This window comes from Pterocles gutturalis, unplaced genomic scaffold (genome assembly GCF_000699245.1).
Source record: "Pterocles gutturalis isolate BGI_N339 unplaced genomic scaffold, ASM69924v1 scaffold21956, whole genome shotgun sequence".
Taxonomy (NCBI): Eukaryota; Metazoa; Chordata; class Aves; order Pterocliformes; family Pteroclidae; genus Pterocles; species Pterocles gutturalis.
In genome coordinates, this window is record NW_010101112.1 from 175,168 (window position 1) to 192,657 (window position 17,490).

The window sequence follows — 17,490 nt, forward strand, 5'->3', positions numbered from 1 at the left end:
CTGACCTGTGCAGTCCATGTGGAACCGGGTACCCCTCCCTGCAAACTAGAAAGAGATACTGTGGTGGTGGTTGAGTGTCTTGAAAGAGGGGAGGTAGCTGCTGATGTGAGGATTGTTTTGGCAAAAGAGAAAGGAGGCAGAAATTATGCTTCTCTTTAATTTTGGGCACGTGGTCTTCAGTTACTGCAGCTGACCGCAAAACAGTCCCCAGTGGTGTGGTGTGGCGTGGCTCAGTCATTAAGCAGTGTAGATCTGTTCTAAATCTTACTAATATGCAATAATTTTATTTATTTTTAGGGATTGGACGATGAAAAAGAGACCTCTGAAAATGAGACAGATACAGAAGACCCCAGAGAAATCCATGATCCCTGGCGTAAGAAGGCCATCAGTGAGGCGTCCTCTTCATCACAGTCCCTTTGCCACCTTATGCCTCCTACTCAAGGTCATGAAAGATCAGGCTGTGAAACCCCCGTCAGTGTTGACTCTATCCCACTCGAGTGGGATCACACAGGTGATGTGGGAGGTTCTTCCTCTCACGAAGATGAAGAAGAAGCAACATACTACAGTGCTCTGTCAGGTGAGAACTGACTGCCAGCTGTTTGTTTTGACATGGACAACTGCAGGCTTTCCCTGTGTGGGAAGGGAGGGGGTTGAGGTCTTGCTCCTGCATTGTTGGTTGGTTTTCAAGTACTATTACTAGATGTGAGCAGTCTTATCTCTTAGATGTCTTGATGAAGGTGATGGTATTGTCTAAACCAAGCTTACGTTTTCAGAAACATAAGTTTTTTAGAAACCTTTTTAAGAACGTTTGATGAAAATAGTACCAACAACTTATTTTGTTCTCTGTCTTTGCTGTCCCTCGTTGTTTCAGTTGTTTTTAATAGTTGGAAAATATTGAATAGTGAGGAAAATGACATTATTCTTTTTTCAGATGTAGAAATCACTGAAAATCCTGAGGCATATCTTAAAATGACCACAAAAACTTTGAAAGCATCTTCTGGTAGGCACCTGCTAATGCATGTGTCTGAACATGGCAATCTCCCTGTGCTGCACGCTATATTCCTCAACCTCTCTCATATGTAATGTCTGACTTCCTGCCTTGTGTGGACACCATGTCTCATCCTGTCATGGTGTTCTTACGCTGCAGTATTCACATGTACATTACAAAGCAGTCAAGAACATACCATTCCAATTTTGCCTGGTAAATGCCAAGGTGGTTAATGTGCACTTCATTGTATTGGTCCAAAGTCTTTTGGTACTTTCTTGGTGGTTTGCTCTGGGTAGTATCACTTTTATGGTTGTTTCTAATTTTGATTGCATAATTACTGAAAGGGATAGTTCCATCTCTGCAGGTATTTTTTGTGTTTTATGCATGACAGAACCGTATGTGTCCTGTCTGTTAAATCCAGAACAAATGTTCTCCAAATCAGGACATGTGTATACTTGTCCCTACTGAAATGCGTTGCAGATGTGTGATAGTATTGTTGAAATGCAAACTTTCCAAAACCACAGTGCAGCCTTGTTGTTTTGTTTTTTGAATACTCATACCTGTATCCAAGCATTTTCCAGAAGAAAACAGAATGTCCCATAACTGCATGGCTCTCATCTCATTACCTTTGAAACACTGTTGATGTTTTGCAAATGTGCATGCTTTGCAAGGAAAGCTGCAGAACTGTCATTTTTATGCCATAACTTTGCCATTTTATTCAGAGCGCTTTCTAACTTTAGACAAAGCAACAGCTTGCTTGTGGAGATGGGATTTTGCACTCATGGAATATGGTTTTGGTTTTATTTGTTTCAGGGAAGAGTGTTTCAGAAGGTCATCCTTGGCATTCTCCAGATAGCCCAGTCTGCATGAAACACCGATACAGCCAGGCAGAGATGGCTGTAAATGTGTTGTCTGGTCCAGAGAAAGATATTTCCTATAAGCCAGACTATGTGAGTTGGAGTCTCTGTGGGTGCTAATCCTGTACTACACAGTCCGTTTGTTGTTCCTGTGTAACTCCATCCTCTTCCCTCCTCCAGCATCAAGGAAGAGATTAGTCACAGGGGGAATGTTCACTTTGTGCAAACTTAGACATTATTTCTGGTGGCTCAGGTAACCAATGAGAGTCTCTATCCACTCTCTAGAAAAGCATCTCTAAAGCAATTCAGAACAATCATGTTAGGCTCCTGATCAGAGTCAGTATCTGGAGGAACTTGCTTCCTCTGTTGTCATAGGACAAGTCTAGGAAATTTAACCCCCCCAATTAGAGGGTGTGAGAATACCTCCCCTTGATACTCCCTGACATCTCTCCGTTTCCTAAGCAGACCGGTTTGAAAGGTCCTTTTATGAGCATGCAGCCCACTGAGCATGCAGCTTACTATTTAATCTGCTTCTGGGCACTAAAAAATGTGCCAAAATGGCTATTGTTCCTTGGTACCTCAGTCCTGGAGGCTGTTTGCTAGCTGTGGCTTCACCAGCAGCTCAGTGGATCCAGACCAGTTGTCAGCACTCCTCCAGGCACAAGATGGTACTGGTATCTGGCTGCTTTTGTCAGCATTAATCCAGTTTTATTCTCCAGTTTGGAGTCAATATTACCAGGACCTGGAATCCAACAAAGAGCATCAGCAAATGTACATTGTCTGGTACACGTAGCGCAAAAGCAATTAATGTGCCATGTCCAGTCTTGTAATAATTAGCGTCACTATGGTGTGTGTTTGTTTACTGAGAAGGCACAGAGAGCCAGTAGAAACTGTTAGCAAAGATGCCAAAGCCCAGTGCTAATCTGACATGCAAGAGCTCAGCAGCAGAGCAGCCACCCCAAAGTAACACAAATGAAGCTTGACCTTTGACGGCTTGTCAACCTGCAGGGCTCACCCACCAAAATGTCGTTCCAGGCGAAGCAGCTCAGCTCTGCAACTGGTGACAGCATCAACAAGGACAAAATTACATCTGCTAACATGAGTGATGAAGAACCCCAAGATAACCAAGAGCCTGGGAATATAGCAGCGGCAGAGAATCAGCCAGGTACAGAGCATTAGGAGTGGCTTTGGTGCTGTGGTGTTTGTCTTGGGACTCTGGGGCAGACAAAGCAGAGATGGCACAAAGGCAGCAGATTCAACAAAATAGAAGTAAATGGCTATCCTCTAAATTAATGTATTTTGCCAAGATTTGCTGAACTGCCTTCTCACCTGGTACTGTCCAGCCCGTTTTTGCTGTTCTAAGCTTTTACATTTTCTGCCAGAACTGAGATTTTTATCGCTCATAATATACTTCTATCTCTTTGCTGGTTGGAATGAATGGCAACAATTTCACTTTTGTGTGATACTGAATACTTCAGAGACTTTTAATCAGATTTCAAGCCAAAGAAGTGTGTCTCTGTCTAAAATAAGATTGCTGTAGTTCGTTTTCTCAGTTATTGGTACTCCGTATAACAAGATGATCCCATTTACAGAAATGTTTCTCAAAGCTGGTAATGTAGTCTGTTCTTCCCTGTCTTCACTGTGGTCCTTTCTCCCAAAGAAGCCAACGAGCTGATTCTGTTAACCTTTTAGGACCTCATTCCTGGCTTCAGGTGCTTGAGACTGTAGTAGGAACACATCTGTGCTGCAATCACAAGAGCAAATCAAGTGAAAAAAGGAAGACTGCAGCTATATGCACCAGTTTTCTCGGTTTATGTCCCTGCTCTCACAAATGGACCAGGGTTGGGTCCCCTACGTGAGATGAGTAGAAGAAGCTCTGTGAAGAGCTTAGGTGTGCTTCCAGAAATAGTATTAGTGATCACTGAGGTGACATCTCCATCTACTTTAGCACTAAATTAATGAAACATAAACCCAACTCCTAACTGCTGGGTCATACTTTTTCCCATGGTGGAATTTTGGTATCTACCAAATCACAACTGGGCTCATTGAATTCTGTCTCCTTAGATTTGGTCTGTTCCTCCAGATGACTTAAAATATCTTCAAGTATTGTGGTTAAAATCCTGTGTAGGATTACTATGTGGATAACTTGACCAGTAATATGAAGTTTACAGACTGCAGAACTGTAGTTGACCAGCGGAGTTCTTTGTAGTCAGCGCGAGGGGCTTTTTGCAGTCAGCGCTCAGAGTTCTTGGACACCAGCCAGAGGAGCCAATTATCATGAGAGTAAAAGCCATTTATTGTGTGTTGCACACATCCTTTTATACAGAGCTCTTTCAGATTTGCCAGCTACTGATTGGATACAATAATTTTAAATTCTTAACTACAGAATCACTATTGGCTACTTTCAATCCTGGGAGCATAACCTTTGAAGCTATGTCAGCACAACCTCTAAAATAACTTAGTTGTGCTAATCAATTTCTCCCGGTTTCTCCTTATCCTTCTCCCATCCTGTATAATTGGATGCCTCTGCACATCTTGTTGCTTTTCTTCTTTCCCAGGATCCTTTATCAACCTTATAATTGCGAAGCCTAAAGTTAGTATCACAGCTAAAATTCTGCTTCAGCACAAAGTGCCCCTACACAGAACCTCAAGAAAAAAATGTGTCTGGATAACAGCAATACATGGTAGCCATTATTTGGCCCTGAGTAAACTGGAGAATAATTTACTCGTGAAAGTTCTTGCATCTGTTTTATGCACTCTTCACCTTATTGAAGATTTAAACATTTGTTGTTCTGTCATTTGTAGGCATTATTGGTAGGTGGGAGCTCATCCAAGCTGAGGACCTCAGAAATAAACTTATGAAGAAACAGGAATTGCAACAGTGGCAGCAGCTGAACTCAGATCTCAGCGACATCTCTGCTTGGCTTGATAAAACCAAGAAAGAGTTGGAAGAGCTGCAAAAAATGAAACGTCCAACCAGCATGCTGGCGCTGCAACAAAGGGTCAGGAAATTGAAAGTAAGTTGTGGTGTACTGAGAAGTGAGATTTCAAGATCCTCATGCTCTTTATCATTGTCTTTGTGCTCCTAGGATCTGTTGGCAGTGTGAAAGCTACTAACAATGTGTATATACCACAGGGGAGCTAAGTTGTTTTCCCCTAAGGGGACTAAAGAGGGTGGTTAAGCAAGGTGCTTCCGTCTTCACGTACAGAGACTTGCAGGCAATATGTCTGGGTACAACAGACAACCAGGCTGAAATAAAAACCTCTCCCTTTCTGTTTTCTTGCAGAGACACTTGATTCTCTCTCAGACAAAACATTCAGCCCAAAACTTCTCTTATTAGGCCTTTTGTTTTAGAAAACAAACAGAAAAAAAACGAATAATGAAGGCTTAGACGCCCCAAATGCCTAGGGTCAGACCTTGTCTTGGGGGCTGGGCATTTTGAGCAGGGATACCAGCAATTTTCCTTGTTCTGTGCCATTCCCCTCTATGAAAACCAGAAAGGGATTGAAAATTAGCCAGGCCTACTGCAAAGTCTAGGCTGATATTTTTAAATTCAGTTAATGGAGAGGGGATGTTGTAGCTCCAACAGTGAGACTGAGGAAGATCTGCTCTAAGGTTGTGGTGTTTAGAAATATGGTGTCTGCAAAAAATCTTAGCTTTAAATATCACCTTTGTCCTGTAGTTGAAGGATACAACATTTCAAAACGTGCAGTTGTGTTTTTTCACTTAGCAAATGCAGATTTCTTGTTAAATAGAATGTATTAGTTAAAAACGAGAAACAAAAGAAATTCAATCTCTGCTAATCTTTAGACAAGTAGTAGAACAGCTAGAGAGACAATAATGAGAACACCTGTCAGCGTGTGTGGTCATCTTATGTTGCCTGCTATGACGCTTAGCTTCCAGAAATTAAGTAGGACCAAGTCAGATCTGCTGAGCCAGCAGGTTACCAGGGTACACATAAGTACCAGGTCCCTGGAACTTAGGTAACAAAATGCCACGGGTTGAACTCTGAGAGAGCAAGTGTTCCTAACACTTGTGGGAGCGCAGAATCCCTGTGTGCTCGCCCTTCTGCCAGCAGCCTTGTTTGGAGTCACCCAAATCCTGAGGCTACTGGTCAGTTTGTCATCACACTCTGGGTGATGTTCACAAACAAGAGACTCTACAGGACAGAAGAGAGATTTCTTAGGCATGTTGAGAGTACACGTAAGCCTACACGGCCTTGGAGTAGTCATTAGGCCAGGGAGAATGACTGCGCTCCAGCGTGTGACTCCAGTAAGAACGACGCTGATTCCATCAAGCCAAGACTGGCTTAGGCACCAAGTGCTAGGAAAGGTTTGGTGATACCTCACGAGTGGAGGGAGGTGCTTCCTTTCAGGCTGGAGATGGGTGTTTGATCTCTTCAGGAGCAGAGCTTCACTTCTTCTCTCTTCTGCATTTTCTTAAGGGGAGTCCAGCTGGCTGTAAATCCCCTTTTCAGACAGCTTGGCTTTCTGTGGGTGTCTGAAAGAGCCAGAACACCCTAAGACATGAATTTCATGAGATGTCAGGACTTGCAGTTGCCGTGGATAAGGATAAAACCAGTCTGGCTGCAGACTGGCTTACTGGTGTTTAGAAGTCTGTGATGGACTGTTTGTATTGTCTGATATTGAAAGAAACTTCGTTGCTTGAAGGAGGGAGACAGGGTTCTTTGTTGGGTAAAATGTAATTTAGACTAGTGGTTTTCAACAAGTGGGACACAGATCTTGAGAATATATAGATTGACACTCTGAGTTACAAAGGCTGCTAAGAAAAGCAATCTGAGCTGTGCTGACTGCAGGACTCATCCTTCAGCTCTCACTTTTCTATTGCAAGAGCCCACAACTTGAAAAAGACTGAGTACCCTTGATTCAAACTGTAAACTTCTTGAGGGTACAAGGTATTGTTTGGCATTCCTTTTTTAAAAAAACCTTCAAAAATACAGGCTCTGCCTTAACATATAGGTGGTTAGGTGATATAGCCATGACTTCACAAATTCTGTATTATTTCCCCCTGCGATATTTAGGGAGGAGAGCAGGCAGGGCTGCCGTTTGAGGGGGGCCGTGACAAGTCAAAGAAATGGGCTGAGAGAAACTCTGACTAGAGAGAAGAAAAAGAATTTCTCACAATGGTGTGGCCTTGTGTGGTACCAGGGGCCCAGAGGGGATGGGGTATCTCCATTCTGCAAGATACCAAAAAATGTGACTGGATGAGGCCTGGAGGAGCCTGCTCTGAGTTTGAAGTTGGCTCTACTTGGAGCAGGAGGATGGAGTAGAGACCTCCAGATGTCCCTTTCAGCATTCTTCTAGGATTCTGAGGCAGCAAAACTTTTTTACATGAAGAGGAAATAGCATGTGATGACCTATGGGAGTATTTGTTCAAATGTCAAGTAGAGAGACAGCTCAGAGGAATAAAGGGCAGATGTGGATTAAGCCATAATGCCTCTGACTTAGGGAGAAGCACAGGCCCAACCAAAATTATTTTCTTCAAAGTGAAGGTTTTTGCCTTAAAAGTTGTCCTGGGTTAAGCAGAGACAGAGTTAACTTTCTTCATAATAGCTAGCAAGAGGCTGTGTTTTGGATTTGTGCTCAGAAAAATTGGTAAGGAAGGAATGTTAATAATTATTGCCAGGATACTCAAGGACAGATACCTTCAGCCCCTCTGCTCCTCGCAGACAGGGCAGGGAGGGGCTGGGAGGGCACAGCCCCAGCTACTAGCCCAGGATTTGTTCTTCGGTTACTAGGTTGAGACCCAGAGTGACCAATAATCTATTCCATAACATACACGTCATGCCCAGTATATAGGTGAGGACCCCCAGAAGATCACCCTTTTGGTTCCGAGGCCCTTTGGGTTTCGCTTCTCTTCTGGCTCTGGATTCGCTCTCCCAAAGGCCTTTCTCCCCCACACACACTGGTCAGCTCTCGTTCTAGGATGCTCGGGCTGTTATCTCCGGTTTATAAGTGTGGTGTTTCGGGGACCCTCCCTTCTGCTCCGGGGTCAGCTCCCCCTGTTCCGGGATTGTTAGCCAGGAACAGGCTGAGTCTTTATCATTGGGTGTAGGGGGGGCAGTATCATTGTGTATCACTCGTTCTCTCCCTTCTCCGGGATCGTTAGCCGGGAACAGGCTGAGCCTTTGGTCATGGGGTGGGGGGGGGGGGGCAGTATCACTGTGTATCACTCATTTGTATATAGTATTATTTTTCAATATTATTGTAGTTTAGTTATTAAATTATCCTTATCTCAACCCACGAGTCCTCTTTTCCATTTACCCCTTTAATTTTCTCCCCTATCCTCAGCTGGGTGCGGGAATTGTGTGAGCGGGTGTGTGTGGTTTGGCCACCAGCCAAGGGCTAACCCACCACAAAAGTAAACAAAAAAGGCCATCTGCCTTAATATGTTACTTGGCAGTATCAGAAAAGCCACCAGATTTAAACATCTTCCCCTATTACCTGTGATTCTTTTCAGGGTATGGTTTTATTGTAAATAAGCAACATGTTTTTCATCATTCATAGAAGCTCCTAATCCTCTTTTTCTACCAGGACATGCTTAAAGCATTTGATAACTACGAGGCAGTGGTGCTTTCTGTTAACCTGAGCAGCAAAGAATTCCAGAAAGCAGATAGCACAGAGTGCAAAGAGCTTCAGAACAGGCTTCAAAAGATGAACTTGCACTGGGAGAAAGCAACTCATGCATTGTACAACTGGAGGAAAGGTTTACATGAAGCCCTACTGCATTGCCAGGTGCATACCACATGCCATTTTGTAAGGGAAGACTCCTCTTTAGGGTGCTACTGCGGGGCAGATAAGGGGAGAGGGCAGAGGGGTAATTCCTGCACGTTAGTGGAATGGTTGCTCAGAATCCAAGACACTTTAATTTTCTTATAAACTTGACTCTGTTGGGTTTAAAGGGTTTGGTAAAAATAGCTTTGAACTGGATAATACAGAATTTGACTCGGTTGCTGTAGCCTCACTAATGGTTAATTTGTTGTTAGTTGTGTCTAATCTGGGCTGGTTGTTTTGTTTGTAGCCAAAGCCAGGTGAAAGCACTGCAAAAGGTTGTTTTTCTCTTATGTGCAAATCTATTGTTTCTGTAGGACTTCCACGATAAGAGCCAAAAACTAATCCTGTGGTTAGAAAGTGCTGATCGGCAAAGGAATGAAGCACAAATCACAGATGGGAATGCTGACCTCAATACAATACTGGAATGCCAAAAGAAGCTAAGGGTAGGTGTAGTCTTAACTACAGCACCTCAGCCCTTTCAATGAGTCAGTAGCTCTCACCCCAGACCGAAGGGGAATATGTTTATTTCTCAAGACAGCTGCAGCCTGTCCTTGAACCTGCTGTATTCAGGCACATGGACTATAGAGATTGCCTAGATGAGGAATATTTTCTGTAATTACACATCATAATTAAGTTCCTTATGAACAGTCTAAAGACTGTTGGTGTAAGACTTCCAGTTTCCAAGATTTAATGTCCTTTCCATATGGATTAATTACTGCTAGAACGATTTCTAAATGTTAGTTCAAGCAGGTACAACCAGTCTGTTGAAACGAACTTAATTTCATATGTAGCTGTAATAGCTATTCCTATGTATTGCGGATTCTCAGGCAGGTTGAGTTGTTCTTTAAAGCCTTCTAGAGTTCCTCCTTTTATGAGAACATCTTTAAAGTGGAAAGTAACAGTCTGTTGCACTGTTTTTTGTTTGTTTGTTTGTTCTAAGCAACTGGAGAAAGAGCTGCTGGAAAAACAGCTTAAAGTAAACTCACTTCAAGAACTCACTGCTTACCTGCTACTTAAATCAGATGGTGATTACACTGAAGCTGATGAGAAAGTCCATGTAATTGGAAAGAAGCTGAAAAAGCTTCTTGAACAAGTTTCACATGACTTAAAAGCAATACAAGGAAACCTGGTGAGTCAAAGTTTAAATACTTGTTCATGGATCTTTCTTACTGAAAAGTAATAACTTATTATGGTTAAAGGTATTTACAAAAGACAGTATTTCCACTTTCATAAGCTGAAAAAAGAACAAACTTTAGCACCACGGGGCTAGTACACTAGTGAAATGGTTTGCCCAGAGAGCTTGGGCAGTCTCCATCCTTGAGGGGTTTGAAGAGCAGACAGGATAAAGCCTTGAGTAAGGCTTTTGGTCTGATCTCATAGCTGACACCTTGCTTTGAGCAGGAGGTTGGACTAGATGAACTTCCTGAGGTCCCTTCTAACCAGAATTATCCTATGATCCGTCAGGCTACGAGTGTGTAATGAATGCATAGGAGTTGTCGTTCATAGCAATACATAGCTTATCCTGAGAGCTGTCACAAAGAGATTGTTTCCAAGTTAATACCTGCATGCACCTGTTCCGTTGTAATTCCTTTGGGTTGTGCATAGCGAAACATTTCTTTATGCTGGAGAACTGGAGCATCTGTTTACTATGGGTTATGCACATCTAAAGAGGCAATGGGCCGTGTGCCTACAGAAAGGCAATGAAAGATGGCTCTTTGCACTTCATTTGTTGAGAGTTTGAATGTGCATTTTAACTACCTTTTAGGATCACGGAGCATTCCAAAAAGCTCCAGATGACTTGGACTCGAGAGACGATAATCCAATCGCAGAGAAATCCACCCCTGCTGTGAAGAAGGCAAGTATTTTTTTCTAAAATTTTGCTATTAGCATATAGCGTATCTTGACCTATTTAGCCTAAAAGTTCCCCAAATGTAATAATTTTACCTTTTAGATGCATGTATGTTTGGTGGTTTAAACACCACCACACAGCCTCTTGCTAAAACCTTGTGGGATGAGGCTAGGACAAGGAGGGTTCACTCACCACTTATGGTCATGGGCAAGAAACCAACACAACTTGGAAAAAACACAAAAAAACAATTTAATTTGTTAACAATATTTACAATCAAAACCAGAGGAAGATAATGAGAAGGAGACCTGCGTCTTAAAAACGCACCTCTTCCCCACCCCTCCCTTCTTCCTGTGCCCAAAGGCTTAGTTCACAATTTCTCTACTTTCTTCCCCTCTGGCGGAACAAGGGAAGGCAGGGAATGGGGTTTGCAGTCAGTCCATCTTGTCTGTGCCACTTCTTCTAAAAGCTCTTTCTCTCAACAGGTGACAGTACAGAGAACTGCAGATGGCAGAAACGGGAACAGCACCAGGTATGATTTTATATCAGCCTGATCTCTCGAAGGATAGTGAGAACAGCAGCGGCAAGCTGAGTGCCAGCAGAAACCTGGGCAGCTTTTCCTCATGGGTTGACATGCAGGTGGCGGTGATTTCTGCCCACCTTTAGTGGCTCCTCTACCTACCAGCTCTGGGCTGTGCTCAGTGAAGGGTTTTCCTTTAGCACTCCTGCTCCTAGACCTCTGCACCGATGTGCAACTTTGGCTTGTCATTACTCTTGAGAAAATATTTTTTGTGCCAAATGGGGGAATATTTTCATTTTAAATCTTCTCTTAATTCCACCAGCATACCTGGACAAAGAAACTTGCAGCTTAGAGACACTTATTACAAAAAGACTATGAAGGGCAAAGGGAGAACTTCACCCCCAGTACATGAGGGTCTTCAAAGGATAGATCTCAGTAATGCCAGGGCAAAGAGGAGCATAATCGGTCTGAATGGTGGCTTTACTTTATACTTCAACATGTATTTAGAGTGGTTTGTTTGGCTGCTGACAAAACATATATGGTAAAAACCCACTGAGCTCAACTGTGGCAAATAATTCTTTCTTCAGTAGTAAGGACAGTAAACCCAAGCCAGGAGCTGGCTTCCCACTGAGCACGCTTTCAAGTTGCATTTCATGTTTCATGTGCAGTGCATTTTCCTGTAGAGACGCAACCCTGCATCTTGGAAGGGTGGTGGGAACCCTAGAGAGGGAGTTAAAACAACTTGTTTAATTCAAACTCTAAAGTGCCTCTTTTTTTCTTTTTCTTTTTTTTTTTTTCTTCTTTTTTTCTCATTTTCAGAGAGGAAAGTGATCCAGAACCTGTTCACTCAGTTCCTCGACCTCGCTCCTTCTGTTCCCGTGTATTACGAGCCGCCATACCTTTTCAGTTGTTGTTACTACTGCTTTTACTTCTGGCTTACATGGTTCCATCTTCTGAGGCAGACTACAGCTGCACCCAGACAAATTCCTTCGCCCGTTCTTTGTATCCCATGCTGCGATACATCAACGGGCCTCCACCAGTTTAGACAGCAACGCATTTAAAAAAAAATACCTACATATACCAAAACTCATTTTCTGTGGGACTTTTTTCATGCTGCTAGCAACAATCAAGCAGTGAAATTAATATACATTTAGACAAAATTTCAGCATTTTTGTATGGAAAACAAACTTTTTTCTATAGATTTTTAAACTGTAAGCAACACACTTTATACTTTGATGGAATAGAGACACTATTTTATAGGTGCAGTGCTCTTATTTTGCAAGGTGATTGAACACTGAGTTATTAGATGCAGAAACTACATCACAGTAATCTTAAATACAGCAATCTGTCTCAGGTTAGCACAACACATGAGCAGTTGAAGAGGCACTTTGCCAAAAATTATTACTGCACACACTTCACGATACCTTTATCTTTTGGTACTTTGTCACTTGTTGGAAACAAAAAAAAATCTACATCTTTTTGCATCTTTGTTATTGTATTTTATTCATCTAACACCTTCAATAAAAGATGCACATTTGTTTTGTTTTACATGCAGTGTTTTAGTGGTCAGGACTGCTGTGTTGTCTTTTTGTACCACCTTTGAAATAAGAAATTGTTGCATTGCACGGAAAGAGTTTATAATGCACATATTTTCTAGATGAACATGATGATGTAGAGTATCCCTGATGTGTACAAATAATGTAATGACTTTTTTAAGGAAAGAATTTTTCACTTTTTAACCTGCTGAATAACGTACAGTATCTTGAGAGAGAATTGTGCATTTTTATAAGTTTCATCTTTAAAATGGAACAGGCACTTGGGCAATGGCTAGAGAAACACTGTGTACAGTCAGCGTTGCCATTGCTTCTTGGTTGTACAGTTGGAGTACTGTCATTAAAGTTTTGCCAATGTCTGCAGGGACTATCGATGTGTCCAGTGGGGGGGCAACCAGATTTATCTTCCAACAGTGCTGACCCTTCCCCTCCTGTATAAGTCAGCTCTTATTTGCATGCTAGCTCAGCGCTGTCAGAACAAGCATAACACTCTCTTGCTTGGCAGAGCAAGAGATTCAAAATTGAGAAGTGGAGCCTGTGTTCGGTGGCACAGATCCTGTCCTTTGCATCTGACGGTAAGTTGCTGGAGGAAGAATACAAAGTTGAATCAGCTAATGCTTATTAATAGTTTGAAATGCTCAACTGATTTCACCACCTGCAGCTGATTTTTTTAAACCAGGAGTTATGGCAGTGCTGGAGGAGGGGGAAGTGCACGTTGAGGAGAGCTCAGTGTGATAGTAAGGTGTTTGGTTCAGCACTAAGATTGTAGGGTTTGGTTGCAGTGAAAATCACCCAGACAATTTCTGTAATGCTTACCTATAGAAAATGGGATTTGTGCTCAGCCTGTGAGAATTCTCACACTTGTCATCACTGGTGGTTGCATATTCCTGTTTTCTGGCAGAAGGGTTTATGAAACAAGTTGTTTTGCGTTCTTATGTTCAGAGGAAAATGATCCCTGTAGGAAACCAACAGCTTCCTCCCAACCATGGCAAAAAAAAAGCATTGTTTATTTCCAGGAAACTAAACTAACACATTAACTGTGATGCAGTTAAGCTTGCAAAGTTAGCAACGTGGTTTAGGAAAGCCAAAGCTTACAATTTGGCACTTTTTGGTAGTGGTTATGTACAGTAGTTTACATCCACGCTGTGTGCTCAAATGTGGGTCAAGATACACCAGCTCTGTACTGAAGTGTCTTGAGCTCGGTCGTGAGTAGCAGTGCCCAACTCCGGGCTGCTGAAGGCACAGGGAGCCAGCAGTCCCTCCAGACCTGGCAGCTGCCACAGCCTGGAAGCCAGGATGCTGCTCTGTGGAGCCAGACCACTGCTACAGCTCCCGATTTCACAGCTACAGCACTCGCAGTAGCGCTGGATCCGGGGATAAGTGATGGATCCTCCCGCCCCTTGCTGCACACAGACACACGCACTCTCTCCCTCTGCCATCATTATTTTGTATTTTGAGAGCAATTACTTTCAGATGGAGCTCATTTAAGTTTCTGTCTCTGTAGAAGTCAGCCAACTCTAACCATTATTTCATTGCCAGGTTGTCACAAATGCCCATGCAAACCTTTCTGCCAAGAACTAATAGTCAGTTGCTGACATGATATTCAGTTCTTCTGCCATTAAAGAACCTATGCAGGAGAGAAAAAATCTGAACAATGTTAAAAGGTCTAAAGAAAATTTCATAGCCTACAATTTCCTTTCATTATGTACAGTTATATCAAATTGTTGAGCTGATGTAATATATAAAATGAGGAGCTTTCATGAAATTATCTCAAAATGTCACAAAAAAAAAAAAGTCTGGGAAAATAACTTAAGTGTTTTTTCCCCCCAAACCTATTTTAAATAGTTTTACTTCCAGCTGATTATAACCACTGCACTGTAGGCTGACACTGAAGTCTGCCTCAAACAAGTCACTATATATACCCACCGCTTCCTTAGTGTTGTCCGCTCGCTCAGGACTGGGCTGTTAGCATTCAGTGAAAGGAAAAAAAATATATATATTTGAAAAAAGGAGGGCAAGAGGAGTAGCAAGCGCAAGTACACATGCGCGCGCTCTTGCACATGCATCGTATGGAGGTGTGAAACCAGGCCAACTCAAAAGTTGAAGTCTTTCTTTGGCAGGGAGATGAAGCCTCAATCTCTTTTCAGCTATACACACCCCCCCATCCTCCCCAAAACAGTCAAAAACAGTTCTGCTATCACGGGAAGCAGAGGACTGTGTGTTTGTTGTGACTTGTTCTCCCCCAGCAGTTAAATTTGCCGGTCCCTGAACGACTGGGGCACAACCTGCATCTTCAGCAGTCACTCAGGGCTGGGAAACGTCCTAAGAACTGGAGTACCTGGGAAAGGAAATCAGGCTGCAGCTGGCGGGGTGGCCGTGGAGAGAAGGATGAGACACTCATGTGCGTTAAATGCTCGTGGAACCAGGCTGAGCTCAGCTCCAGGAAAGAAGAAAAAAAAAAACAAAAAAACCCCAAAAAAACCAAAAAAAAACCCACCAAAACCAAACAAACAAAAAAACAAACAAACAAAAAAAATAAAACAAAACAGAAAAATGTGTAGTTATGTTGTGTGATACCTGTTTATTCAGCCACAAAAATCTACAACTGAGTGAAACACACATCACTAGACAAATACTGTCAGTTCGCGGAACTAAAGAGCAGCTGAGCAAAAGGTAGGAGGTGTGAGGTGGTTTTTTTACATCAGTGTAACACATAAAGGACTTTAAAAGGCACCAACTTCAGTGGTAAACCCATTTCCCTTACAAACTTGCAGCAAGGGTGAAACGCTCAAACTAAAAACGTATAAAAATGGGACTCGGAACACAAAATTCTGGGGGAAAAGGACATGGGAAATGTGCAGTAACCACTATTAATGGCTATGCCAGCTCCTTAGTACCAGCCATTGTGATGAGTGAAGAGGGTTTTGTCTGGTTAGGCAGTAGTAGCAACAGTTGGCAGTTTTATGGCACAGCAATCCTGTTTTCTTCATGCGCTTAAATTGAAATCACGCTCAGCAATGCACGAGGAGTGTAGGTGCCTCTTACATGTAGAGATGGAAAGAGTTAAAAAATATCCAGATCATAAACAAAATGAAATCTTAGCTATGAAACTGTGCCATTTAACTCACCACACTGTGAAAAATTATTGTAAATAGCTTTTATTTTCCATATTTTAGCAATCCACTTGCATTTCATGTTTCCGTTTGCCACAGTCTAGTATTGGTTTAGGCACTGGGTCAGCACAACAGATGCCCACATCCTTAACTGCTTTGCTGAATCGTTATCTCTTAGGACATACATAAAGGCAAACAATTTCTTCTGAGAAGAATGGTGATGACAGCAAAAGCACTTCCATGGCTTCCGAGTGTATGGAAGGGTCGCAGGACTGTGCACCGTTGAAAGAAATGGTGCAGCCTGCAGCTGGGCTGAGACTCAAAGCAGCTGCCGTGGTGGGGACTGTCCTTGGCTGTGCTCGCTTACAGCAGCCAGGAAGAGGGATTATAAACTACTCTGCCATCCAAGGAACTGGACAGAATATATTGATATAAATATGGAATATACGTATGATCAGTATTCAACCCTATAAAACAGTAATTCCTGCGGCAGGCCGTTAGTCTGGACTCACTTCAGGGCACCTCAGACAAAGCCATACCCATCTGTACGTTGTTTTTAACTTCAGCTCTCAAGGTAAGGGCAACCTGTTCCCGCGGGCGCTTACCTTGGTGGGGAAGGGCAGCGAAGGGAGAGCGTGCTGGCTGAGTTTGCCCTGTGCGTGCTGTGCTGACATCGAAATAGACCCACAATCACAGCTGCATATTTAATATAAGGGGGTTTAAGCACATCCTAGGGAAGAGCAGCTATTTCATCAGTGCACAACTATTTTCTATTATTTGGACAAAGGAACAACCTTGGATGCACAGAAGCAGGCTTTCTGGGCCAGCATTTAAAAATCATTTGGGTTCAGCTTAATGGGAAAAGCTCAGGCTTGCTTTCCATATGTTTAGTCTCCAAAGCCATCAGGAGCACCCACCAGCAGCGTTGTGCCACTCAAGACCCCATTCATGGCCACGGCATTAGCGATGCTCGGCGCGCTCAGCCTGAGCTTCCGTGTCAAACTCTTGTGCTGATTTATCCGTATGTAGTTTGAATCTTCTGCAGGCAATGCTGAATTACATTTGCAGGTCCTGATCCTGAGAGGAGAACTTCAACCACCCAGACAGCTGCTGGAAAAGCAGCACAGTTCCAGTGCCTCACCACCCTTAAAACCATTACCCCCCATCCTATCCCTCCACCCCCTGATCAAGAGTGCCTCCCCATCTCTCCTGTAGCCCCCTTTCAGCACTGGAAGCTGCTGTAAGGTCTCCCTGGAGCCTTCTCTTCTCCAGGCTGAAAAACCCAAACTCTCTCAGCCTGTCCTTATACAGGAGGTGCTCCAGCCCTCTGACCATCTTGGCGGCTCTCTGTATCTAAACCAAAAGGTGGCGTGGCGGCTCTGCTCCAGCCTGGCAGGGACATGGACATGCTCCACACCAGGAATGCAGCATCTGGGAGAGTCTGGGGAATACAGCGGCCCCACGATAAAGCTAACAGCCAAGGCACCCTCTTTCTGTCATTTGGTCACACAGCTCCATGTTTACAAACTGTGCTGGTTTAGAGACGTGCACCTTCTCCTTATCCAAACATGAACACAGGTGCATTAATCCAGAGAGGTAGCAGCTATTGGCTTTTGCCCATTTTAAAACACTAGCAGTAACTTTTAATAAAATGCTGTTCAACAAGACACAAAATATATGTTAAAAAATCACATCATTTTCCTCGTTGCACTGTGCTAGTAATGGCATATATGAGTCACAACACGTGGCACAAATCTGCAGCATCACCCTTTTACAAAGTCAATCCAGAGCAAATTTCCATTTAGAAGTTAATTTTAT

At 43.0% G+C, this 17,490-nt stretch overlaps 1 protein-coding gene across 1 annotated transcript in view; it reads left to right on the forward strand.

Moving 5' to 3' along the window:
• Nucleotides 1-12,051, forward strand: part of LOC104468231 (nesprin-2-like) — a 170,744-nt gene extending 158,693 nt beyond the window's left edge. Inside the window, 11 exon segments of the mRNA XM_010082294.1 lie at nucleotides 298-577; nucleotides 932-1,000; nucleotides 1,802-1,938; nucleotides 2,881-3,010; nucleotides 4,651-4,862; nucleotides 8,401-8,601; nucleotides 8,955-9,083; nucleotides 9,581-9,769; nucleotides 10,406-10,495; nucleotides 10,972-11,018; nucleotides 11,826-12,051. Coding sequence (XP_010080596.1) covers nucleotides 298-577; nucleotides 932-1,000; nucleotides 1,802-1,938; nucleotides 2,881-3,010; nucleotides 4,651-4,862; nucleotides 8,401-8,601; nucleotides 8,955-9,083; nucleotides 9,581-9,769; nucleotides 10,406-10,495; nucleotides 10,972-11,018; nucleotides 11,826-12,051 — 1,710 coding nt within the window.
• The last annotated feature ends 5,439 nt before the right edge of the window (nucleotides 12,052-17,490 follow it).